We start from the raw sequence: 27,679 nt of genomic DNA, 5'->3' as shown, positions 1-27,679 counted from the left end.
AGCCGCAGCCTCGTCGCCTAGCAACGAAGCGGAAATGGCGTCAAGGGGTGCCGCGGCATTCAAACTCCCGGAAGCGGCCTTCAAGAGGCGTTGGCTTCAGGCGGGGATGTCCCTATAACCGCTTTGTCAATGGGCGTCTCTGTATGAGAGAGGCTCTCCCCCGCCGACTGAGTCCACCAAGTCCTTCCCAGCCTCTTCCAGATTCGGGAACTCCGAGGTGCTTCGGCGGAGGGTAAGACCATCAGACGCACGCTGGGCTTTCCCTCCTGGGATCTTAATTCTCAGGCATTTCGGGTATGAAGTTCCCTCTCCTCGCGCTGATCGGGTCTGGGCGGTCCTGAAAAGCACGGCATTTCTGTTCAGAGGTCCAAAAGCACCTAATTTGAAAACTTCAACTTCTGCGTGTAGGGATTTGGGGATTTAGCAGCTTTCTGCTGGCTGTATGTAGCAGGAGGAGACGTTAGCAAGAATGCACTGGCTCTGTCAAAGCTGCTGTCATTATATGTACAAGGCACCTCTTGCCAAGGTCCTTATGATGGACATCTGTCATTCTCCCACTGTGAGGCAGATTTTTTTTTTCTCTGTCCGTTCTGGCTTTGTCAGCTTCTATTCTCTCCAGTTCTGTTTTCATTTTCATTCTAAGTCTTGACTAGAATTATCCTCAGTGACTGCTCCTTCTGCCTGGCTGTCTCCCTGTTCCCATTTTGCCTTTTGTTTGGATGCCATTTCTGAATTGGAATACTCCACAAAATAATAAAATATTTTATTCTACTATTGTATTTTTGTGATGGGACTAAGTATTTGTGGGTGTTCTTTTTGAATCACGGTGCTGCCACCAACTATGACAGACCTCTCCCACTGTGAGGCAGATTCCACACACACCCCTCCCAGGGAAAAGTTTTGTTTCCCCATTGACACTGAGCAGCTCTTAGTAGCATGGAAGTAATAGATAGATTTTCTTTACAGCAAAAGCCAACATCTTCTCAGCCTTTTGGCTAAGATCAAGTGAAATAATAAAGGTTTTTAAAATAATTTCTGTCCCACAGAATACAATTTGGCTTTTAGCCCAGCCCAAGGAACTTGTTGTGGGAAAGCAGAAGCCCTCTTTTTATTTCTCCTTTGAAATAGCACTGGAGACCACTTAACAGTTTAAAAAAGTTTATTTAACAGGCAGGAATTGAATGAGCAGGCAAAACAATGTTATTGAAGCTTATTTTCAGCTATTCTTAGTTGTATGCAGTGTTTTACTTAGTATTTTAATTGCAGCACCAATGTTTCTCCAGAGACTTTACTATGGCAATTCAGGTTTCCTGGAACTGGTCACTGACTTTGTAAACCAAACTCACTCCTTGTCTAAATTACAGTTTGTTTCTATTTCCTGGGTTGTTTCAAACTGTTTTCCTTACAACAGACTAGAGACCTCCTCATAGCTAAACCCTCTGAGACACTGGACAGGGATTAACCTTCTCCTCAGAGGTCCTTTTTGGCCTGAAAGGGAGCTTCCACCCACTACCCCAATCACTCTTGCCAATCTCTCCCAGTTCTGGTGTCTGTATAAAGCAAACTATGTTGACACTTAGACTTTGAATTCTTATAGTGAATTCTCCCTCAGGTTAGTTAAGACAAGGAGCCTTTTACTTTCACTCTGCAGGTGAACCTTTCTGACTTATCTTGTCAGAGTCACTGACTCCAAAACACAGTCAGAAACCAATTGATGGCTTTCAGAATGGTTCCAACTTTAAACTGTAATCTCCAAACTCACAACTGACTACTCCCCTCAGCACTCAGCTGGTCATATGTTTTCTTCCCCTGGTGCTGGCCAACCAAAGAAGAAGGCAGCTTGTCACTCAAGCTCTCCTTTCCTGGGAAGGTTAATTCTTTATCTCTCATTTCTCTGATTTAACTGCACTATGAAACCCGCTTTTAAAGTGCAGTCTATCACAGTCCTCCAGCATCATCCCAAACAGTGGTGTTCAAGGGGTAGTTCTGCAGCATCCAACTTCTATGAGTATGCTGTTACCTCTCTGTTCCTCCCCTATCCCTATCTGCAGTAAAGTCAAACCAGACATTCTAACTCACATTACTTTAGGATCAGATATATTTCCCTGGCTCCTCTCTGTTCTCTTCTCTGTACCTGGCTTAAAGTGCTTAGTGCAGGATTTCAGACAGCTGCACAAACCACTTTGTCGCTACTTCCTTCTTCTTAGTTGACAGGCAGACTGCAGGCAGATCTCAGGAAGCTCAGTGTTCTGTTAGGAATCCCCACCATCACCATTTTACCAAACTCAATGAAGCCTGCCTGTTTCTTCTTCTAGCCATCTTCCTAGCTTCCGGGGAGGGACAGTGGCTCAGTGGTAGAGCATCTGCTTGGGAAGCAGAAGGTCCCAGGTTCAATCCCTGGCATCTCCAAAAAAGGGTCCAGGCAAATAGGTGTGAAAAACCTCAGCTTGAGACCCTGGAGAGCCGCTGCCAGTCTGAGAAGACAATACTGACTTTGATGGACCGAGGGTCTGATTCAGTATAAGGCAGCTTCATATGTTCATATATGTAGCTTTACATGACAATATAGTGGCAGGAGCTGCATTTTTATACAAGTTCCACTTATGTAATGGTGTTCGACAAGCAACTTATTTTGTGACACTTCACTCTAGCAGGTCTCCTAAATGCTTCAGTATTATTTCTGCAGTGTGGCTGTCCAGTTTAGCTTAATTTTTAGTACAATCCTAAAAATGCTTGACTGGAAGTAAGCTTGACTAAATATACCTGAGTAGAATTCTGAGTAGACATGTTTAGGATTGTTCACTTTGTTGCTAACTGCTAGAAAGAACACTGTTTTCTCCAACTGAATTTTTCTCTTGGCTTTGTGAGGGGGAGCTGTGCGCTATTTTTTGGTCTGTTTGAGGGCTGGAATTGTATTGAGGCTCCGCTTCTGTGTACCCTTCCTTAAAAGTAAGTGTGACTGAACTTGGGAAGGCTTGTTTCTGATTAATTGTGAGCAGGATCAGACTGTGAGGGAGTCCCACATCTTGTCTGCTGACAGGTGTGAGTAATGCCACTTGTGTTTTTTTCTTACTACACTGACAAAGAAGTTCCATGTTCAACAGTTCTTGATTGTTTTCTAAAAAGCCTAAAAATGACATCCAAAGCCACCAGCGAGACAAACGTGAGCAAGTGGAGACTAAAGTCCGGAGATTCCAAATCTGAAACTGAGTTGCAGATTTATAAGAAGGAGAATGCAGTCCTGAAAAAATCTTTGGAAGAAATCATTAAGAGCAAAAGCAAAATTACGCCTGAAGAAAGAAAAAGGCTTCTGGAGGTGATGTTAACTTAAAACTGTTTCATTCTTTACCTGCTAGCTATTTTAAGTGGTGACTTTATGACAAATGGAGTGGTTTTGTACTGTCTTTTAATTTTAAAACTTGAATGCTCATTCATACACATTCATTCAGAAGCTGCCTTTTAAGGTAGCTTTTCTTGGAGCCCTTGATAAGCAATGCGATAGGGGCACAGAGCTACTCCTTCAGTTGAATGGGGATGCCTATTTAGACAAGATGTTGCTGGATGGAGGGCAGGAATGGTTGTATTAGTGCTTAGTTTTCATGACCCTCTCTTAGACACCCAGAGAAATGCGGATGGCTACTTTGGGGTCAGTCAGCAATTCGTCTCCAGGCCAGTTTGGCAAGGCCTGAAGGTTTTTGCCATGTTCTGGGCATGCAGCAGGGGTCACTAGGGATGTATGTGTAGGGGGGAGGTATTTGTGAATTTCTTGCATTGTGCAAGACTAGATGACCCTAGAGATTCCTTCCAACTCTATGATTCTGTTATTGGAGGAGGGAATTGGGAGGGGAGGATGCCAGCTCGGCAGCCATTGCTGTCCTTAATCAAAAGCAACCTTAATTTCCCCACTCTGTACCCTGCCCATAAGAAGGATGCTTGGTTTGATTTGATTGGTCTGAGGAAGCAAATGGTGACTTATGAAAGCTTATATTGAAATAAATTCTGTTAGTCTTTTAAATTTAAGAACCAGATTAATCTTTCTGTATTGCATTAACTGTCCTACGGTGGAGAGCAGGAACTCTGTATCGCTGCTCTTCTCTATTGAGAACAGCCTGTGTTTCCAGTTCTGCTGCCTTTCCCCCCAAGCCTCAAATGTCCTTCTTTTCATTCAGTTAGAGTTCTTTCTGTGCTGTCCTGAACTAGAAATAGTTTGCAACTATTCAAATAGTCCCAGCTGTGTCTAATGCAGCAGCTACTATTTTGTAGTCTGGCTAAAGCTGATTCTGGCTTTTATTCATTTGTTCAAAGATAATATCATTGTAATGAATACCCAGCTTGCTGGGGGGAAAGTGTAGATGACTGGAAAAGGGAAACCATCCCATTAAAAAAAAAAAGTCTGCCATGAAAACGTCGTGATGCGACATCACCCCAGAGTTGGAAACAACTGGTGTTTGCTACCTTTACCTTTTTTAATGGATAAAGAAATGGCATCTCTCATGAAGTCACTCTCCTCAAAACAGCTCATATGTACTCTTAAATCTGCTATATACTTCAAGGCAGCAAAACAAGCTTAATTTCCTTGTTACTTTTATTCCTGTTAATCGAATATCTTGCTCTAGTGCTTTCTTCCAAATCATTCATCAGGATACCAGATAGTGCCATCCAGCCTCCAATTTGAGACTCCTGAGCAACAGGAAGGAATTAATTAGACAGTGAACACCTGTTAGTTCCCAATGCAGAATGTGCAACATGTCCACTATTAGTCGAATAAAATACTTTCTTACTTTGATAGTAGTCTCAACCTGTTTCACAATAAAAAGTGAGGTTTATAACTGGAAAGGTACACATGTCAGTTTAGGCAAAATGCTACAGAAATAAATACTCCAGGCACACTTCTTCTGTTGTATCAAATGAAAACTTCAGACTGTCCCTGAAGCTGGCGTTTGATAATACTTTTTGAATCTGCATATTACAGAACTTCGGGAAAGTCCTTTTGCTCATTGGTGCAAACTAACTGCTGCTCTTGATCTGTTAATAGCTGCCAATATGATTTGCCTGTCCACATAGGAATGTAGCATTCCAAAGTTGTTATCCAGTTTTTTTACTCAAATATCTGCTTGCATTTCACACAGAAAATACTTGCCCTTGAAACGGAAAATGAAAAATACAAGAGCAGGCTCGGGGAGAAAGATAAAGAAATCCAACACATAAAAGATGAGGCGAAGAAAAGAAGCAACAGTAAAGATACTGCCAGCCTACAGAGCCAACTGGAAGAGAAAATAAAGGAAATGGCAAAGAAAGAACAGCTACTCACTTCTCTCTCGGAAGAGGTGAACCGCCTGAAAAATGAGTTCGCTACAAAGCGTTCAGAGCTTGAAAACCGAACTGGAACTGTTCAAGTTTCCCAGGCAAGTTTTCCTGTAGTTAACATAATCATGCAAGTTTCCACATGTAAACAGTCTCTTCCTCTTCCCACTGAATCAGTGCTGCTCATAAGAAGTGGTAGGGGAGCTTTCACAGGTTCAGCTTCTTAAAGGTGAGTGATTTGAATGGGGCCTCACCAGCTCCCCACCCCCATCATTTCATGAATGAATGCAGCTCTTTCCATTCACTGTAAGGGTTAATATAGGAAAGGAGAGACCTGTGGCAGGTCTGAATCTGAACAATGTGCTTTTTAGATTGGGATCTAACTTCTGGAAATTGGCCCTGATTTGGAATCACTGGGTTCTCCCTGTGGTCCCATTTGAAGGTTCAGTGCCATCACTTTGCAGAAGTAACCAAAGGAGTAGTTGGTTTTGGGATTCAGACCATTTGTGGAGAGGAGACCTTACTGGCAAGGCAGGCTATGCTGAGGCTGCACTGGGAAGCTGCTTGTAGTGCAAATCATGCTGCAGTTTGATATCCTCTACCTAGACAAAGGGCATGGTATTTGCATACCAAGTAGATCAGGCTATGAATTGAATTTCATTGTCTTTTGCCATAAACCTGTGGTCCATTTGAGATTTATTTATTTTATTACATTTGTATCCCGCCCTCCCCTGACGGGCTCAGGGCAGCTAACAACAATAAAACAGTAAAACATAGTGCTAAAATAAAATCATTTAAAACATTTCATAGAATTTTGTACAATTTAAAACCTTTCAGTTTCATTGCCTAGAGTCCAAGATGGCATAGTTATTGAGCACTACATGTAAAAATGATGTTAGGTGTTGTTTAGCACTATTTAGAGATGATAGCATCCTATTCCAGTTATTAGTACAGGAGGACTGACTGCTCTTAAGTGATTCCTAAATTGTACTGCTCTGCAGGAGGTGGCTAGTTTGAAAAATTAAGCCAGTTTATTCTACCATGGGAGATAGATTAAGCTTAGAGGGTGACAGATATAAGGCCACCTGGTGAACTTCATAGCTGTGTGTGGATCTGAACCCAGGTCTCCCCAGTTCTGGGTCACCATAAGTCGGAAGCAACTTAGCAACACTTAATACACACATGCACAGTCTCCAGTTCTAGCTCAAATCACTTACAACACATTGACATTCTCCCAGTGGAATGAGTAGAGATGTCTGTGTGGAAGGGGTGTGTGTGTGTTTCTCCACCATATTTTTAGCTTCAGGTAGTAGTGTTAGCTAGATATTAACATTTGCTGAAATGCAAACTCCTCACCCTCTCTCTACCTGTATGTAATGCTTGAGGAAGTCTGTTTTAATGTATCTGAAGAAGTGTACATCTATGCATGCTAAGTCACTCAGTTCTCGCTTATATCCAGAATTAAACTTTGTTGGTCTTTAAGATGCCATTGGACTCTTCCTTGGAAACTGCTATTGAAGATAAACATGGAAAACTGATTTTACGATCTGCACAGTAGACAGCAGTCCTGATGCTCAAAATTCAGGCATTGGTAGCACAAAATAATACTTAAATACCTCTTTGATGTCATGTCACCCATTCTGAAGAACAGTATCTGGCAAATTTCAATTAGTTGTGGAAACCTATTTCTAGCTGTACCACTTGCTAGGGCCAGGTGTCACTAGAACATCGGCTGTGACATTTATAAAGTGGCAGGCTTCTTAGGTACATTTGTGGTTGGTGTATCAACAGTGCTATTTAAATGAAGCAAAAAAGTTACCTGCTCTTATAGTGGTATTCAGGGATCCAATAAGGAGCTAAGACCTGCCTTGCCTGCAGTAGCACAGGGTAGAATCTTACTACTCAAAATGTATCAACCTTAAGTAAGCTTAAGGCCACTGTATGAAAACTACAATTTTTTTTGCATGTAGACAGTTGAGGGCTTCTAGTATTGCATGATTGAAAAACAATGGAAGCATTAGTATTACATGCTGCAGCAGCACACACACACACACACACACACGGCTATGTTCTTATCCTTCTTGCAGTGAATGAATGAAGATCAGACCTTTTCTCATTTGTTTGCAGGAAACTGGTGCGAGCTGCCCTGGATCACAAAGAAATGTGGATGAAGTTGAAATGCAGCTCAGAGATGTAAGATTTTATGCAAGGAACTGTGTATATTCACAACTGTAGTAAAATTTCTAAATACAGAGAATTCAGACTACACCCCCCCCCCCCATCCTTTGCATGTTTACTTGGAAGGAAAATCCAATGGAGTTAAATGGAGTTTACTCCTAAGTAAGTGTGCACAGGTTTACAGCCTCACTATACTAAGACAATGATATTAATAGAAAGTTATCCATTACTATGTGCATTTTTAGAATCTAAAAGCAGAATTTTTAAAAAATGCATTTTCATTCAAGTAACTAGTAATGTATTGGCTGTAATACCAGCCTGACAGTTTCTGAAGCTGAAAACTTTGTAAACTTTTTTCACTTTGAAAATTACTGGAAAGTTGAGCACAAATACTTTATATTAATAGCTCTCTCAATTGCATTAACTGTGCAATCCTATTCACACTTACCTAAAAAGTAAGCCCCATTGTGCATAATAAAACTTAGAAGTCAGTCCAAGTGTTCCATGTGTGTGTGGGGGGGGGGGCGGGGGCGGGGAATCCCTAATCAAGTATTTCAGTTTTATTGGAATCAAATGCGTTATCTGTATTACATGGTATACTGTGTTCATTTTGTTTACCGAGTCTGACAATTGTTCTAAATCACAATCCGGTCAATTTAAGGGTGCTGGAAACATGTTTCAGTTCAAAATGTTCTTGAAAATCCATATCCCAAGATATGAGATATGGGAAGACATGGCTGGTGTAGTAAATAGACTTCCCCGGTCACACTGACTCAGATCCCAGTGATTTGGCCTATACTCATATCTTTTTGAAGTATACTTGAGACGACAGCATGTGAGCCAGACTTCTGTCAAGCCCTGTGGTTGGTTTGCATGTCTGTAACAAACATGTCTTAGTATAATATTATGTTTTGTCTTAGTATAATATTATAAACGTATTCTTGAACAGTAAATATATGTATCTATAAAAATGTTTTGCAGATCTTGACAGGGAGTCTTGTTTTATTTACTAGTTAAAAGTAACTCATCTTACTAAAGGGCTGTAGCTTTATGGCAGAAGACACACTTTGCCCACAGGAAGGCTTCAGTCCCAGCCATCTTCAGTTAAAGGGTCTTGGGTAGAAGTTATAACTATCTGGACCCAATATACAGCAGGTTCATATGTACAATCCTTGAAACAGGACGTTCAAGCACACTGGCAGTGCAGTCCTTTGCCAAATTACTCGATTCTAGGCCACTGATTTCATTGTGATGTAGGGATGCAAAACAGAAATCTTATGTATTGGTTGACCCTTAATTGCCCACTGGCAACATTTTTCAAAACTGAGTAAAAACTTACATTTGCAAATATAGTAAAATTTCAAAATAATCTATTTAGATACTAGGAAGCATTTTTGTTGAAAAAAGTCTAAAATGGCCTAGAAGGTGCTGAAGTAACTTTTTGCTTGAGTTCAGTAGTTCTTTCTCAGACAGGTAACAAGACTATTAGGAAGGCTTTTGGGTTTTGACCATCAACCTAGAAATAAACTCTTAAAATCTGGCACTTTCACTCACATTGAACAATGCACTGTCAATTCACTTCCAATGCACTTTGTAACTGAATTTTACTGTGTGAAACAGCAGAATGCACTTGCTAACAACTGTTAAATTGCATTGACAGTAGATTGAAAGTAAATTGTTTGCATTTGGAAAGGGCATTGTTAGTCTGAACTCTCCAATTCATTCCAACTCATGGGTTCCAAATACATCTTGCATATGAGCGCAGAGACTATAGCCCTTAAAAATGGGTTTGCAGTTCCTCTCCCTTTCTTCCTATGCTATCAGCAGAGTTTTATTGATGCAAGGAGGGGGAGAGAGCAGTTTTGCTATCCTTGCCACTCCTTGCAGGCCTCCCCCCCAGATAAGAACATAAGAGCCCTGCTGGATCAGACAAGTGGTCCATCTGAATGTAGAGGTTCCTCTCAGTCACCATGGCTAGTAGCCATTGGTAGACCTATCCCCCATGAATCTATGTAATCCCCTTTTAAAGCTGGTTATTTCTGTGGCCATCGCTACATCCTCTGGCAGCAAAGTCTTCTGTGTAAAGTAGTATTTCCTTTTGTCCATTCTGAACCTACTACCCATCAGCTTCCTTGGATGCCTGCAGATTCTAGCATTTTGGGAGAAGAAAAGCTCTTTGTCAACCCCTATCATGTCCCTCAGTTGTCTCTTTTCTAAAGTCCTGGACTCTTCAGCCTTTCCACATACGGAAGGCGCTCCAACCCCCTAACCATCTTATTTGCCCTCATCTGTACTTTTTCCAACTCTGTAATGTCCTTTTTGAGATATGACCAGAACTGTACACAGTATTCCAAATGAGCTGCACCATAGAGCTATACAGGAGAGTTACAGTATTGTCCATTTTACTCTAAGTCCCATTCCTAATAACCCCTAACATAGAGTTTGCCTAAAATCAATTTTTGTGTGGTCAGGTGTGCAAGCTAGAGACACCAAACTTGGAAGGCACATAGAGGAGCATCCGGGGAGATCCCCTGTAACTTTGATGTCTCTAGCTTGCACAGGATCCATTCTGTACACTACTGAACCTTAGTCATTTTGACAGACACAGGTTCAGGAGGCATAAAAGTCACAGTGGACTTCCCCTACATACCCTCCAAGATGTTGCTTTGAAGTTTTGTTAACATTTTGATTGAGTGGAGACAGTCTGGGAATGTATCCACTCATGAATTGGCATGAACCTCCATGAACAATGTCAAAGTTTGTGCCAGGCAGCCTGCCACAAATTTGACTTCACAAATACAAGCAGGATAAACTTCATCACAAATTTTGCTTTGTGGTTCATACTAATCTCTAGTTGCTAGATCTTTCTCCAGAGTGTTTGCACATGGAATGCATTTAATGTACAGGAAAGGATACTGGTTGGCAATTTTACTAACATTCTTTTCCCTCCTAAAGGCTTTGGAGAAAAACCACCAATGGCTAATATATGATCAGCAACGAGAGGCCTGTGTTCAGGGACTCTTAGCAAAGATCTTTGCATTAGAGCAGCTGTGCAAAACTGTTATCCAGCAGGAAGCTAAAGAAACTCAGACCGAAGGTATTGGCTGACTCTCATTCAAACTGAACAGAATTCAAAAAATCATATTTTGTGTTGAGCTGATTTCCCAGGTCAGGTGTTTTTTTTGTAATGTTTAGTAGTCGACTGTTTCAAAGCATAAAACTGAGATCTAATTCTCACACTTCTGACACATTTTCATGGTAATGTAAAAACAATTGTCTCAAAGAAGAAAAATTAAGTGATTATTGGGCAGCTACCAAACTCAGTCACCTTTGTAGGTTTTCTCCCCCTTACATAGCATGGCATTTTTTACATTGCATTATAGCTTAAGGTACCCATTGTGAAGTTAGAGTTTTGAAACGGATGCATAAAAATTGCTTTTTAGGTGTGGATGTTTTAAACATACATTGTAAAAAATGACTCCCATGGCATGTGTGCATCTCCCAAGAACTAGCGCTTCTATAGAACAAACAGTTCTGGGGAGACTTGATAAACAAGGCCAATGACACTTTTGTTACCTTGTGCCTGGTTTACTCAAACCTCTTCCTTCATTTCATTATGACTTGTGCAAGGGAAGCAGGCTTAACTAAGCTTCTGTTTGGGCACCATGAACAAAGCAGACACAAACCTGGCTGGCTGGCTGGCTTCCGCTTTTCTCAAAGTGCCAGTTTATCATGCTGGCTGAATTTGGGGATCTTAATAAATTACAGTGTGTTCACTGGGATGGTCTCAGACCCCTTATCAGTTACCCAGCAATTTGTGAGCCTTCTGATTTTTCAAACTGTTGGACTTCATAGAATGGCCAAGAATCATCAAAGAATGGGGATTAGCTTTGTGTTCAAACAGCAGTAGGAAAAGCATATGCTCATTCTTCAGCCTGTGAGGATGGATTCCATTAGTTTTTGCCAACATAATGTCAAAAATGGTTTCCATGTTTTCAAAAAGATTTTTTTAATAATCTCCCATCTCTCAAGCAAGTAAACTTACGTAACCTTAATAGCTTCACAGTCTACCACACTTAGGTCACTCAGGGCGTTTTCCCACTGACCTTACTCCAGAGCGACGTCCCTCTTCACTGCGCAGCGTCTGCACGGATTTCGCACCAACTGCTCTGCAGAACCTGGAAGAGCCGCAAAGTCCCATGGCTTTTGCGTCGCAAATGTAAACTGGTTTTTGGCGGTTTACATTTGCGACGCAAAAGCCGCGGGACTTTGCGGCTCTTCCGGGTTCTGCGGAGCAGTTGGTGCGAAATCCGTGCAGACGCTGTGTGGTGAAGAGGGACATCGCTCCGGAGTAAGGTCAGTGGGAAAACGCCCTCAGTGTTTAATACACAAGTTTCCCTCAGATTTCCATTTTTTTTTTTTTTTTGCAGTTTACACTTTAGCTGCCATATTCCATAATCAGAAACAAGGCCTAACAAAATGACTTTGGGATTTTGAGGGAACTGAAGCTATAAGAAGAAGAATGTCCCCCTTAGTCACAACCAATTCATGGCAACCCCATCCATGGGGTAGTCCAGGCAAGAGACAAGCAGAGGTGGCTTGCCATTGCTTTCTTCCACATAGCAACCCCAGCCTTCCTTGGTGGTCTCCCATTCAAGAACTGACTGTAGCCAACCCTGCTTAACTCCCAAGCTCTAATGAGCCTGAGTTAGTTTGGGTTGCTAGCTGAAGCTGTAACATACTATTCATGTTTAGGACAATTTTATATAGACTTTTTAAAAAAAACTATTAAACTTGCTCACCACATTTGCAAATAATCTATTGACTCTAGTCCATATTTCCAATACTTACGAAAAGTTGTCTTGTACTACTATATATTTTAATGTGTGAAATGCCAATGTATTAAGATTTTCTTTAATCTTTGTATAAAAATAGTTTGCAGGCCCACTAGCAAATACTGACCCATTCTGTTTCAGAAATAGTACAATTCAGTGTTGCTTCCCACTATCGTAAATAGATCAGGTTTATATTTGTCATGTATTTCAATCAATCTCAAATAAAAATACTTTTAACAGACCTTTAGAATGATCTTTTAGTGTTTTACAGTTCCTCCTCCAAAAATGAGTGGGCGTCAACGTGGCAGATACAGTTCAGTGTGGCCAAGTGCAAAGTAATGCACATTGGGGCCAAGAATCCCAGCTACAAATACAAGTTGATGGGGTGTGAACTGGCAGAGACTGACCAAGAGAAAGATCTTGGGGTCGTGGTAGATAACTCACTGAAAATGTCAAGACAGTGTGCGTTTGCAATAAAAAAGGCCAACGCCATGCTGGGAATTATTAGGAAGGGAATTGAAAACAAATCAGCCAGTATCATAATGCCCCTGTATAAATCGATGGTGCGGTCTCATTTGGAGTACTGTGTGCAGTTCTGGTCGCCGCACCTCAAAAAGGATATTATAGCATTGGAGAAAGTCCAGAAAAGGGCAACTAGAATGATTAAAGGGCTGGAACACTTTCCCTAGGAAGAAAGGTTGAAACGCTTGGGACTCTTTAGCTTGGAGAAACGTCGACTGCGGGGTGACATGATAGAGGTTTACAAGATAATGCATGGGATTGAGAAAGTAGAGAAAGAGGTACTCTTCTCCCTTTCTCACAATACAAGAACTCATGGGCATTCGATGAAATTGCTGAGCAGACAGGTTAAAACGGATAAAAGGAAGTACTTCTTCACCCCAAGGGTGATTAACATGTGGAATTCACTGCCACAGGAGGTGGTGGCGGCCACAAGCATGGCCATCTTCAAGAGGGGTTTAGATAAAAATATGGAGCACAGGTCCATCAGTGGCTATTAGCCACAGTATTGTGTGTGTATATATGTATATAAATTTTGGCCACTGTGTGACACAGAATGTTGGACTGGATGGGCCATTGGCCTGATCCAACATGGCTTCTCTTATGTTCTTATGTTTGCTAATTTCTTGATGTGATGGTTACTTGTCAGCAGCAGAAACAGACCACAACATTCCTACTGGTTTGGGCTCAGCCAGAGCTGCTTCCTGTGTGAAACTGCCAAGGGAGCAGCTGACAAGTGGCATTGAAAGCCTCACTGGTAGGTGTAGATCAGTACTGCCAGTTTGTCCAATCCTGATATAAAATATGCATTATTTAAATTTTGTTCATCTAGAAATTTTGCTTAACCAAAAAAAAAAGTCTATTGTAAAAGACAAAATAAACATCTACAAATAACATTTGGTTCACTATTTATGAAACTGGTTTGAAGAAAACAACAAATAGGTTGCAAGTTAGCACTGTGCCTGTTCTCTGTGGACTTCAAAGTAGTGTAATGAGTGTTTTAGCCTCTCAACAATCTTGTGGAGTGCTGGGCTGCAAGAGAAGGAGGCTTGCTAAAGAGCACTTGGTGAGCTTTGTAGTTGAACCTGGATGTGAGCTGCTCACATGAGTGTGCAGGTGCTGGCAGGGTAGCTCTCAAACAGGGCCAATTCCAGTTTTTTTGGGGGGGGCAGGCAGAGAGTGCCAAGGGGCCCCTTTCTCTCCTGTCTTCCACATATGCTTCTGTTCCTGTCTACCCATCCATATGCCCCATGGCCTGTGCTCCGCAAGCCCTCCCGCTGCCCGTGTTTACAGCCACCTGCACCATTCACAACTCTTTCCCTGACAGGATGGGGCTGCACATGCAACTGGCAGTGCAGCCTCTGGATGCCAGAAGCAGTGCCTCCCCTGTGCACCACCTGTCTGCTCTGGTGGATCTGGGCAGTATGCTCGGCCAGGACCACTGGAAAACTGCTCATGAGCAGAGTGGGAATGGACACATGGATGGGAAGCAGGGGAGGAATGTAGACCCCTGGCAGCTGCCCCACCTCAGTATTCTGACACTAACTATACTCAACTGGGTGCTCAGTTTTATGCAAGATTGCTGCTGTGTGCTGCAGTCCTGCTCCAATAACATCAATGGCAGTCTGTCTTTTGGAATTCAATAGCAGCAGGACTGTGCTCTTAGTTTTATTAGCATTCAGATCATATAAATGGTATGGCGCAGGAGGCTATAAAGGAGCACTGAACTAACTGAGCTCAGAGAGTTAAAGGAGGGTGGTCTGTATGATAACACTACTTGTGTGTTCCTACAAAGCATGTTCTGATTTAGCTTAGTGTTAGGAGAGGTTCTGAAATTGTAACAATGTGTGTAGCACTGTGTGTATGTGATCGTATTGGTACAGGCTTCTGATATTATTACCTTTGTGCTTCTGATGCACGTCTCATAGTCTTGCTAAGTGTCTTTTCAGAAATAATGTATTTTTCTTGTATTCTGATTCATATTTCTCTCTCTTGTGGTGGGCTCCCAACAGAACAACAGCAGATGCATTATGAGCAGCTGTTGGTATCAGCCAGAAATGATCTTGAGATAGAAAGACTTGCTGTAGCCCAGCTGGATTCTGAACTTAACACACTCAAAATGAAGCATGATGAGATCCAACGAGAGGTGATGCACTTAAATGCAGTGAAGTCAGAACAGCAAGCTGACATGCAGGCTCTTCAGGAGGAAAACCGCATCAAAGGAGAGCTAATAAAGAGACTTACACATGAAAATAAATCATCCAGAGAAAAGTTTGAAGAAGAAAGGAAAAGGGCAGAAGCTCTTGTGTCTCAGGTTAGTATAGGCTCTGTTTGTAATGCTTACATTGCACCTTCGCTTAGGGCACCCAGGGTGATATATGGCATCTCAAATCTTTTTTTTTTTTTTTTTTTTTTTTTATGTCCAAAAACTTTTTTATTGAATTTAGTAAACATACAAATAAAGCAATCAATGACTGTATCTGCAATCATTCTTTGAGTATAAGCATAGCATACCAGTAGAAAACAGAATATATATATATACACAAAATACAAACAAAACAACACATACATACATTCACACATACATACATACTTGGCAGCTGAATTAAAAAATAAGTACTCTGTCCATATGTTAATTACATCAAATTAATAATGTCATAATATCTACCAGGAATACATGTACGCATCTGATCTACAGGACTAAAAGAAAATTTAAGAAATGGAAGCCACTTGTACATCAGAGAATCGTTACCTTCTGAATTATTTATATTGCATAAACTATCTGCTATCTTGTCCATAGCATAGACCTCCCAGATTTTAGCATACCAGGCTTTAACTGGAGGAATATTGGGAGATTTCCAAAATTGGGCTAACACCATTTTAGCAGCAGCTAGTAAAAGGGATATCAGGGATTTATTGAGAGAAGTAATAGAAATACCTTTCCAACAGTCAAGCAAAATGAGTTCCAATCTTAAGGGTAAACTATAGCCCGTGATATCCTTGATTTTTGCCACAATTACTGCCCAAAACGACTGCACCCTCGGGCAAGACCACCAGCAGTGTATAAATGTGCCCACCTCTCCACAATTTTTCCAACATTTGGAGGATTGATTTATCGCCATATGGCTTAATCTCTGAGGTGTTAAATACCACCGGAACAAAATTTTTTGAGTTTGTAATTGTATATTCAATGATTTTGAAACAAACGAAGGAGATGACCAGATTTGTTGCCAAACATCCTCCTGAAAATTAATTGAACTATTCCTTTGCCAAATTTCTTGATAGGATAACAAATCAACAGCATCAATGTCTAGCAAACCCTTATAGATAAATGAAATCAGTCCCTTCCGCTTTAAAAAAGGAGATTGTAGCAAGGATTCAAAGAAAGTAAGAGGTCGATTGAAATTGTATTTCTTTGAGAGTGATGTCACCAAGTTGTTAATTTGCAAGTATTCAAACCATGGGATTTTTGTCCCACCAGTTTTCTCTTCTAAAGATTTTTTGTCGAGCACTTTTCCATTGGACAAAATATCCACAAACCTATAAAGATTATATTTTTTCCAAATTGGAAAAGACTTGTAAAAAAACCCCGGTTGAAACCAAGAAACATCCATAAAATGAGATAGTGGAGACATAGGAGGGGCTAAAAAGAGGCGGCGTTTGTCCCAAATCTGAAAAATGGCTTTAAGGAAAAGGTTGGAGGAGATATTAGGAGGTCTCTTCTTTGGAAATTCCCATAATGTAGATTGAAACGATTTGTTATTTAGATAGGTATCTTCTAGGACCTTCCAGCCTGAATTTAAATCAGCATCATGGTATCTGACAAGGCCTCCTAAAATGGCAGCTTCATAGAATTTATGCAGATCCGGAAGAGCCAGACCACCTGAGGATTTAGAACGAATAAGAGTTGCATACCCTATTCTAGATAAGCCCTTGTTCCAAATGTATCTTAAGAACGAACGACGCCAGCCCACAAATAAGTCCTCAGGAATAAGAATAGGAATGGCTCGAAATAAAAACAGAAATTTGGGAAAAATAAAAGATTTAATAATCTGAATTTTTTCATTCCAGGGAATGAGTGAAGAGTTTTTATTCTTTTGCATAGTAAGAATGTCCTTAATCAATAAATGATGATTGACTTTAAAAATATCTCCCAACTTTAAAGGTATATTGATCCCCAAATATGTCCAATATCTATCCATTTTTTTGAAGTGATAATTTGAGTAGATGGAATCTTGGAGAGCATCTGAAATTGTGATGGGATAAAGAATGGTTTTAGATGGGTTTACTCGAAGACCCGATATAGAAGAAAATACAGATAATAAATCAAAGACAGCTGGTAAAGAAGTCTTAGGTTTTGTAACAAAAAGCACTAGGTCATCTGCAAACAAAGACACCTTAATTTGTTTCTTTCTAATAGGGATACCAGCAATAATATTGGTATTACGGATAGCATTAGCAAGAGGTTCAATTGCGATTGCAAAAAGCAGAGGAGACAAGGGGCAACCTTGTCTCGTCCCTCTGAAAAGATTAAATTCTTCAGAATCCAAATTATTAATAGAAAGAATAGCAGAAGGCGACTTATATAAAGAATGGATTATCTTCAGAAAATTCGGGCCAAAATTCATTTTCTGCAGTAAGGTTGTAAGATAAGGAACTTCAACGGAATCAAAGGCTTTTTCAAAATCAATAGACAAGATAAAGGAAGACTCAATATTAAATTTCCGGCAGTATTGAATAACATCAAGGACCATTCTAGTATTGTCCGTTAACTCACGGTGTGGGATAAAGCCCGATTGGTCAGGATGAATGTAGTTCCCTATAAAAGTATTAAGCCTAGCCACCAGGGCTGCTGTAAAAATCTTGTAATCGCAATTAAGGAGCGATATCGGCCTGTATGAACTAGGGTCTAGCAAGTCTTTGTCTTTCTTTGGAAGAAGAATGATTTTTGCCTGTGACCAAGTAACTGGAAAAGAACCAGACTGTACAAACTGATTACAGGCGTCCGCCAAGATGGGAGCCAACAAAGTATTAAAAAATTTATAAAATTCTGGTATAAAGCCATCTCGGCCTGGAGATTTATTGGATTTCATAGACTTGATAGTCTCCTGTATTTCAAGTGCAGTAAAAGGTTTGTCCAAAAGGGATTTAACCTCAGGAGAAACAGGCTTAATAACTGAGTGAGTGTCTAAAAAAGATGAAATAAGGTCTGATGCTGGATGCTGGGAGGAATATAGAGATGAATAGTATTTTTTAAAAACTCCTACAATATCCTTAGTGGAATGTTTCAAGGTACCGGATTTAGAACGAATGGAAGAAATAGCCATTGAGGATATTCTCTTTTTAACCTTCCATGATAGGAGTTTAAGGGATTGAGGAGTTCGAAACCAATATTTTTGTTTTATATAAGCCATTTGTTTTTGAATCTTGGAGACGTCAAAAGATTCTAATTTTTTCCTTTCTATAAGAAGTTTTGAATAAGTTTTTTTGCTACCAAATTTTTTAAATTTATCTTCCAATTTGGTAATGTTGGCAACCAAATCTGATCTAATTTTGTCTTTTTCTTTTTTATACGAAGAGGCAATAGCCAAAAATCTGCCACGAATTACAGCTTTAAACGAGTCCCAAACTATATGCTGAGGTACTCCACACTCAGTATTGAATTGAAAAAATTCTTTAATGTCTTTTTCAATGGAATCTGTAACCGATTTCATAGACAGTAGTTTACTATCCAATCTCCAATTAAAAGAAAAAGATCTTTCAGTGATTCCTGACATATAACCTTCCAACCATGCATGATCAGACCAAATCATTGGGCCAATGTCTACTTTAAAAAAAAGGTTAGAAATAGAATCCGAAACTAAAAGAAAATCTATTCTGGAATAAGTTTGATGACGAGAAGAAAAGAAGGTATAGTCTCTTTCTTTTGGATGCCTGCTTCTCCAAATGTCTGACAGATTATAGGATTGAAAGATTTGAGCTAAATCATTTTGGCCATTCGAATCTTTTGATTGAGACCATTTATTGGCAGATAGAGGTAGCAGGCTTTTTTGAGATCTATCTAAAGAAGGATTGACAACATAGTTGAGATCTCCTCCCAAAATAATGGGCCCTTTATGAAAAGTTTGAAGTTGTGACAACGTATCTTTAATAAATGCAATTTGTCCATCATTTGGAGCATACACCGATGCCAGAGTATAAGGGCTACCATTAAAGACCCCATTGATAAAAATATACCGACCCCTAGGGTCAATTGAGGAATTTTCAAAAGTGAATTGGACTGATTTACCTATTAAGATGGCCACACCTCTTGCTTTGGAGGACCCGTAAGCTTGAAATTGATGAGCAAAAAATTTTGACTGGAAGACCTTGGGCTGGTTACCCTTAAGGTGAGTTTCTTGCAAAAAAACTATATCTGGTTTCTGATGAGAGATGGCAGAGGCAACCCGTTTTTTCTTAATTAAATTATTTAGCCCATTACAGTTTAGAGATAGAAATTTCAAGTGGCACTCTGCCATAATTGAAAGAGGAAATAACCAAGGTTATCAAAATTATTGCAATTCCTAGCTTTGAACCCAGGTGCCACCAGGATAGCTAGAGGCGAATCCTGTAGATCAAATTTCAAAGGTATGCGGACAGATTTCAGATCAAAGGCTTTAAAAAACTTCCAACTAAATCCATAATAATTCAATACAGTTATGCTGCCCGTAACACAAACAAAAAACCATAACCAACACCAGTGGTCTAGCATTAACAGACACTAGCCACTAACTCACCCTCCAACTCTGTTAACCCAAACTTGGGAAAACAACAACTATTTACTTAAAAGGATAAATTTGAAGCGGAAGTCTTCGTTACTGAAGACACCACACAACTAGCAACAACTACCAAATGGAGCTAATTAAAAAAAACTGAAGTTCTCCATTCTCCCTCTCTGCCAAAAATGCTTATATTTAACACTATCAACCCAGCAAAAATAAAATTTATAAACAGAATAACAGAGCCGAATGTATAGAAAGTTTATAATGAAAGGCCAAACAAAGCTGATCGAGTCAAGGCTAAAATGCCTAGAAAGCCACATATAATAAAACCTGTGCCTTTTACCAACTCAGGTTAGTGAATTAAAGATAATTACAGGCAAACTAATATACCATGTGTAACAGCATCAGATCTCGATCACAAAGTTATTGTAAGACTTAAGACACTATGATAAAAATACAATGAAACTTTAAACAGAACTATGAACGCTATTAAATACTGGTCTCCCCAAACACTCCCCACCAACTATCCTTCAGCCACTTATAAGCCTATGTAGGGAGATATGATGGTGAGGGAAACAAGTTTCCAAACCTTCATAGTAGCATAAGGCACAAACTGACACACACATACATTCCCTACCCACCCTCTGTCTCACAGATTCATTTCCATTCAACAATTCACACAGGAAGGGAAAAGGTCCTGACAATTCATTAACTCATAGTAGAAAGAAATATATTGATATAAAACCCTAATCATACTATTCAAGTTTCTCACTCTGATCTACCCCCCCTCACTCACTCTCTCTCCCTCCCTCTCTCCCACTCCCTCACTCAACACCCAGCCTCCCCATTCCAGCTCCTACTCAAACCATATATTCCAAGTCACCCCATTCTTCCAATCATGCATACCCAATCAACCAAGAAGATTTCCTTTAATGAGTTGATTTGAATTAATAACTCCCTCACATTCATAACATTGTGTTCAAAAGATATAAATAACCAAAAAAAAAAGGGGGGGGGACCCCCCAATTTCGTATATAAACATTGCTTCATAGGCACGAAACAATCATCAGCATATTTCTAAGCCGTGACAGAGTTACACGTAGGCAAAGCTTATAAGTCAGCAGTTCAGTAGGCAAAGCTTATATGTCAGGAAAAAAAAAAAAAGGGGGGGGGGGGGACGTCAAGAATCCACACAAAAAAGGGAAGATTTCTGCATAGCAACAGTTCCAGTGTTTAGCTTCTAGGAGAAACAGGCCGATCAGGACGGTTCATAGGCACACGACGCCATCTAGTGTCTGAAGTTATTGAGTGAACATGTGAAACTGCTTCTATAAGGCCGGTGGGAACAGGAAGATTCAAATCTCTCAGCATGCTTAGGCCTGAGTCAAGGCCTCCAGCGACAAACGACCGATCCTGTACAGTAACTTGCAGCTTGTACGAAGCAACCCATCGATATCTGATGTTTTCCCTGTTCAGGATTTCAATAATTGGCTTCAAAATTTTCCGCCTTTGCAAGGTTTCAGAAGACAAATCCTGTAGAATTTGGATGTTGTAATCTCCTAGCAGAAGTGGATTTATAGCCCGGGCTTTTTGCAGCAGCTTGGATTTAACTGAGGCAGAAGAGAAACGGACTAAAATGTCCCTAGGCAACGAAGTTTTCTGTGTGCGCAAAGGGCCAATTCTATATGCAGCCTCCAGGGCACAAAGATCAGATTCAGAAAAACCCAATGCCTTTGATAGCCAGGAGGCTATAAGAGATTTTAGGTCAGAGGGAGAGGCAGAGTTCTCGGGGAGCCCGCGAATTTTAACATTCCCCATTTTCAGTTGGTTCTCAAGTGCAATAATTTTATCAGTGGCCCATTCATCTCTTTTATAAAAATACTGAGTGTCCTCCTGCACAGCACATGCCATGTTAAAAGCAGAATCTGCAGTCTCTGCCACCTTCTCTAAGGACGTTTTGAAACCCTCCAACTGAGCAGAAAGGGGCTGGATCATGGCAGATATTTTGTCAGTCATATTTTTTTCCAGTTTTTGAAAAGCCTCCATTACCTCAGAACGAAATGAAGCTAGGTCTGCTGCTGTGTTTTCCCCTTCTCCCGACGCCATCTTGCTTGCAGGGCTGCTTGCTTTTCCTGAGGCCTTAGCCTTGGGCTTTTTGGGAAAATAGTCTTTAACAGAGTTCCTTGGGTTTCTTTTTGATCTGGATTTTTGACCATCTACTGTTCCCATACTAATTAAAGAAAAAAAAGAAAACAAACAACAACGCTGGGCGCTTGCTTAAGTGGATTTGGCAGGGGTAAGTAAGGAGCTCTGTTTTCAGGCGTCCATTCCCTATGCGTGCGACGCCACGCCCCCCGCATCTCAAATCTTAAACCACACTTTATAACATTAAAACCATGAACACCAGTAAAGACCGACCACCAAACGAACAGCACAAAAATATACCCTAATACCAGAAAAGGGCCCAAGCCATAAAAACTGCTGTATCCAAAATGACTCAATAATGCCATATCACCGCGCTAAAACTCCCCCCCCCAAAAAAAAAAAAAATCATAGCAAGGTCCAGGCAGTCGTGTGCATTCAACCATCCTTGGACTGTAGAGGAAAAAATTTCCACCTCCTCTTCCTACAGCAGCCCAGTTAGCCCTATTGAAGTTTTGTTCCTGGGCATCAGCAGACCCTCAGGAGCAGCATAGGATGCAAAACGGAAGTCTTCAGTGAAAGGGGAAGAAAAGAGCAAAACTCCCTGCCTACTTTCCACAAATGGAAATGCTGTTCTGCTGGTTCATCCTATAAGGCCTAGATATGTGCCACTGTTGGCATTATTTGTCAATGTTACTGTGTAACATTTTTACCACAGTGTAAAAAAAACAAAAGCTAACAGTCCAAATCTAGTTGTGTTATTAGTTGTAGCAAGTTAACTTGCAAAATTAGATGTGGGATTAGTAAAGTGAAATTAAACCTTGCCCCAGAATATTGCATCATTAAATGTAACATGCATTTAATATATCCTAAAGAAGCTCTTGTGTCTCAGGTTAGTATAGGCTCTGTTTGTAATGCTTACATTGCACCTTCGCTTAGGGCACCCAGGGTGATATATGGCATCTCAAATCTTAAACCACACTTTATAACAATTATTCTCCTAGTTAGCAATGCTTTCAGAAGAATGTTTTGTGACCATATTGTCCTTCTCCCCAGAAAAGTGATTTAACTGTTTGTAAACTGCATTGATAAGCATGCAATAAACTGTATACGGTTAATACTGGTACCCACAACTTGGTTACAGTTACATAGGCAGAATCCTAGTAACATTATTCCAAATGGAGCATGTGAGTATTGATAGATGAGTTATTTCTAAGAGGACTTATTAAAGCCCAATCTCCTAACTATCTTTAAAAGAAAAATTTGTCACTCAATGTGTTAATAGTGGCTACATAAGGAAAATTCTAATTTAAGATGGAAAGATATAGTGGCAACTACTATTCTCTGTCTTATTAAAGGTGTATCCCGTGCACGGACATGCTTGGTACCAAAACAGGATGGGGGGGGGCGGGTTGTGCAGATGCAACAGACCTTTGAGGCAAGTAGGAAAATCCTCCTTTGGAAGAGAAACTTCCATCTCTCCAAAGGTCACCCCTGCCCTTCCATGGTGGTGCAGCACTTGTGGGCTGCCCTTGTGCTGCCACTAAACAGCCCAAATGCTTGCATGTGCAAGCCTTTTCCTGTTGGAGTTAATCTGAAAGGAAGCAAGTGGCCAACTGGAAAGGGATTGAGGTGCTTGTGATCAGGAGAATATGCACTGTTGCCCTTTAGGATGCAAGTACAAATTCCTCCATTCCTTTAAAGGGGATATTGGGTAAAAAAACAAAAAAACACCCTGTCCAAATGCCTACTTACATTAGAATGTGAATTTAATTTCACTCCAAGTATAGATGCCATTGAAAGTAAAGCTGTGTGAAAAAGAGAAGGAGTGTCTGCCCTTGGATATGCATCCAGCTTGAGCCCACAGCTTTAAATCCTTTTGTTTGATGAGTGAAAAAACATTTGAGGAAGCAATGGAAATAGAGGAGGGGAATTTCTTCTCTGTGCCCAACTAATCTTTGGTGGTGGGGTATAACAGAATACGCTGGCAGGACCAAAATGGACAACTTATAGAAAACTTTCTCATGTCTACAGTTATATAATTTGAAAGCTTCTTAACATACTTTGGTATTGTTTATATGATCTTCAATAGGTTGAATTGCTTCATAGATCTCTCTCAAAGCAGCAAGAGGAACACACCAGGATAGCAGCTTTAGAACAACAGGTACCAAATTACTCTGGAGTACCCTTTTATTGATGCATCACTGTTCTTTTTGATGCTTCTTGAACTAATACCTCTAGCCAAGATATTAAAGAAAAAAAATAATATTTGTAAAGTTTTGTTGCAGTTGGCAAAAGCAAGTGAATTGCTTTTCTTAATGTTGAGCAAAATATTGCATGCTTCTATTGATAGCAGTGTGACTTGGTACTACTTGGAGGCTTGCAGATATTCAAGATCAAAATGCAGCCAGGATTTGAAATGCAGGGCATCTCTGTATAAATCTGTCTCTGCTGCTGTTATCACTAGTTACTAAAATGGATTTTTAGAAACAAATATGAAAAAATAAATATTAAAGTTTACCATATATAGTCTTCCTTAGAAGGCATGTCTTTAACTAGAAATCTGGAACTGGATGCACTTAGGGAAACAAATATGCAGGTGAAGCATCATCTATTTAAAACACCTTTTCATATGACCTATACTTTCATCCACTGGTTCTTGCCAGGTCCAGGCATGTACATCAGATTTTGAGAATGAAAAAGTTGATCGCCAGAACTTACAGCACCAGTTGCGTAAGGTCCTTAAGGAGCTGCATGAGGCAAGAGAGCAGATGACACATCTTGAGCCCACAGTGAGTAGTAAAGCTCGGCACTTCTGGATTTACTTTCACTACCTTGCCTTACACTTGGAGTGAAAACCTTAACTGCCTCAAAAACTGGTGTTGATAGTAGAGTATTTGCTGAGCGCCACAGGTCCAGAAGTGGACATTATGTGTGATACAGAATACACTAACCTGGTGAGTTTTGGTACAGAATGTTTAGGGAGGTGCTGTGGTTCGGTGGTAGAGCACTTGTTTTGCTTGCAGAAGATCCCAGACACAATCCCTGGAAAGCTGCAGCCAATCAGAGTGGAAATAGTGGCCAGGTTTCCAGTGTTTTGCCAACTTCACCAGGTCAGGCAGCTTGCCCCCTGTCTGTCTCACCACAGCCTAGCCACTATAACCCATACAACAGTCACCTCCAGGATGGACTACTGCAACTCACTCTAAATGGGATTGCCCTTGAGGCTGACCTGGAAACTCCAGCTGGTGCAGAATGCAGCAGCTCAGGTCCTCATGGGGACCCCACAAGCAGCTCACATCTCCTCTGTGCTACAGGAGTACAGTGGAGTACTGGATCAGGTTCAAGATTCTGGTATTGACCTTTAATGCCCCTCTTGGCCAGGGACCCACATATCTTTGGGACCGTCTTTCCTGGTACACCCCCAAGAGAGTCTTGTGTTCTGGTAACGCACATCTGCTGGTGGTTCCTGGGCAAGAGATATCCAGCTGTCCTTGACCTTCTCTGCCTTGGCCAGGGCCTTCTCTGCCAAGCTCCATCCAGGCTCTGCAGGACTTACTACCATCCCACAGGCCTGTAAGGCAGAGATGTTCCATCAGGCATTCAGTTGAGGGCAGCAATGGTTCCATCTTGGCACTCGCACTTCTGCTTCACCCCTACTGTGCAATAGCAGCGCCTTTTGGATCTGATGCCATCTTATTTTTCTTAAGGGTTTGTGATGTTTTTAATGCTATTTATTTTGTTTCTATCTGTTCTAGCTTTACATTGTTGTGAATCGCCCTGAGCCTGGCTTTGGGAAGGGAGGTCAAAAATTAAATAATGGAGTGCTCAGCACAACATTCAATCTCCCCCCACCCCAATTTCTGATAACACTGAAGCGAGGTGGGTGGGGAGAGGGCCTCCAAACCAAGGGGTCTTTTGCCCCTAATTGGGGATTGGCAACCTTCAGTTCTATTTCTCTGATCTGTTTCAAGATTTTTGCTCCCTTACACATCTCTGCTGTTTCCTGCCTGTTTCCCTTGCGTCTGGCACTCCCATACAAAAACCTATGTGGTGCCCCTCAGGTCCTCATTCAAGTTACTTGTGACAACATAGGTTTTCTGTGAAATCTTTGGCTGACCTCTTTAGTGTTCACCCTTTACAGAAGTTAAGCTTAAGGGTGCAGCTTGAAAAAAGCACACATCTGTTTCTTGAATAGAACAGCTAGATTCAGCTCCAGTAGCACCTTAGAGGCCAGCCAGATTTTGGGGGGTATGAGCTTTAAAGAGTTACAGCTCCCTTTGTCAGATGACTCTCGAAAATCTATACTCCAAAAACCTTGTTGGTCTCTACTGGATTCAAATTTATGAAGCCCAACATAGCTACCCTCTGAAATTGTCCTCTTGAACAGAAGGAGTAGAAAAATGATGTCCTGTTATCTTCCATGAAGAAAAACTCTCAATATGATTATTATAAATTAAAATTCAGTTACTCATATATTTCAGAAGCTCCCAGAACATGCAAGTATAGAAGTCCTGCACAATTTCCAGGCTGCCTTTGAAGACAAGCTGGTAATACAAGACAAGAGTTCTTTACCAAGACGTTCAAATCTTCTCAACGAAAGTTTCCTGGAATGCCCCAAATGTAAAGCACTATATCCTACAAGCCAGCATAGGGAGTTGTTAGCCCATATTGATTTCTGTGCAGATTAAATACAGGTTGAGATATGTAGGTGTGTCTTACTGTACCCAGCTTTTTAAACTAAAAAATGATGGCTTTTAAAAACAGCTGATGAAGGCTGCATTCGGACACCACATGAAGTAACACTGCACTAACCTGGCTTGTTCCTGGGTTTGTGTGTGTACTTTGCTCCTGCCTTCCCCTTTTCTTGCACAAGGGAGGGTTGAGAAGGCAGGAATCAAATGCATGCATGAGGCCTGACTGGTTTGTGCATAATGCTTGCTTAATGTCAGCTTCATGTGGCCTGCAACTCAGACAGATTATAAAAGACTACAGTTTCACATATGAAATAATATAAAGCATGATTTTTTAATTTAAAACTGGTCTTAGGAATGATCCCAAAGGCAGGTATAGTATCTTATATTCTTAACTACTGATTGTATTTGCACTATGTACAGACAAGTAGAAATGACTTGACTTATTTTGCATGGCCAAACAATGCCTGTTTTAATCTGACAATATATCTGGTTTTATTTGGCTGGAATATTCTATAACTGCTTCGACCTTCCTCCAAAACATTTCACTATTTTAACATCTTGAGATGGTTAAACATTTGCAGGAAATGTGTCGGCTGATTGCTCTGGAGGGTGTGTGGTCCATTCTAAGCCACAAGAGAATGGGTGCTGACAGTCAGGCCAAGCAGAAAACATAAGAGAGAAGCCCATTTTCCAACTTCCTTTAAATGCTTTTTCTGCGTGCATAGAAACAGTGAGCCCAAACAAACACACTCCTTGCTTAGTATTCTGGTATCCCAAAGCTAAAAGCAAGGAATGTAATAGATCTGGGAACCTGTTTTTTTTTTAAAAAATTCTTCATAAACAATAAAAAAGAATTAGTTTTGCCAGCATGTCTACCTGTATTTTTAAAAATAGCTACTAAAGGGTAAAAAAATGACATTTTTGCTTCTGTGTGATGGTATGTTTGTAGTGCAATATTTCTCATTCTTTCTGAAATCACCATAACTCCTAAATATTGCATGCAACACACAATTTTTTGCTGCTGTTTCCTAAGCACAGAGAGAAATCTAGGGAATCATGGTGAACCAGGGAAGCACAAGGAAAAACACTGTACTGTGACTCAATAATGACTTGGTATAAATTTCATTCAGTGTAATGATTGCCACAATTTGAATACAATGTATATGGACAACACAGTGCAACAAACTATAGATGTTATCATCCTATACATGGAATTCTTTCAAAAAAAATACAAAGAAAACTT

At 40.5% G+C, this 27,679-nt stretch overlaps 1 protein-coding gene across 3 annotated transcripts; it reads left to right on the top strand.

The window, feature by feature from the left end:
• Positions 1-27,354, top strand: CEP55 (centrosomal protein 55). Of its 3 annotated transcripts, none has more exons than XM_060241324.1 (10): positions 1-232; positions 3,127-3,316; positions 5,130-5,405; positions 7,432-7,497; positions 10,438-10,579; positions 13,486-13,593; positions 14,849-15,150; positions 23,832-23,903; positions 24,406-24,531; positions 26,224-27,354. In XM_060241324.1, the coding sequence occupies exons 1-10, from the start codon at positions 144-146 to the stop codon at positions 26,428-26,430; spliced, it is 1,578 nt and encodes a 525-aa protein (XP_060097307.1). In that variant the 5' UTR covers positions 1-143; the 3' UTR covers positions 26,431-27,354. The 3 variants fall into 3 exon arrangements, with proteins under 3 accessions (XP_060097307.1, XP_060097309.1, XP_060097308.1); XM_060241326.1 differs by having other exon boundaries at positions 93-294; positions 3,105-3,316; XM_060241325.1 differs by having other exon boundaries at positions 127-294.
• The last annotated feature ends 325 nt before the right edge of the window (positions 27,355-27,679 follow it).

Source organism: Heteronotia binoei, chromosome 6, assembly GCF_032191835.1.
Source record: "Heteronotia binoei isolate CCM8104 ecotype False Entrance Well chromosome 6, APGP_CSIRO_Hbin_v1, whole genome shotgun sequence".
In the NCBI taxonomy this organism is placed as follows: Eukaryota; Metazoa; Chordata; class Lepidosauria; order Squamata; family Gekkonidae; genus Heteronotia; species Heteronotia binoei.
This window is presented reverse-complemented; position numbering and strand designations above follow the sequence as displayed.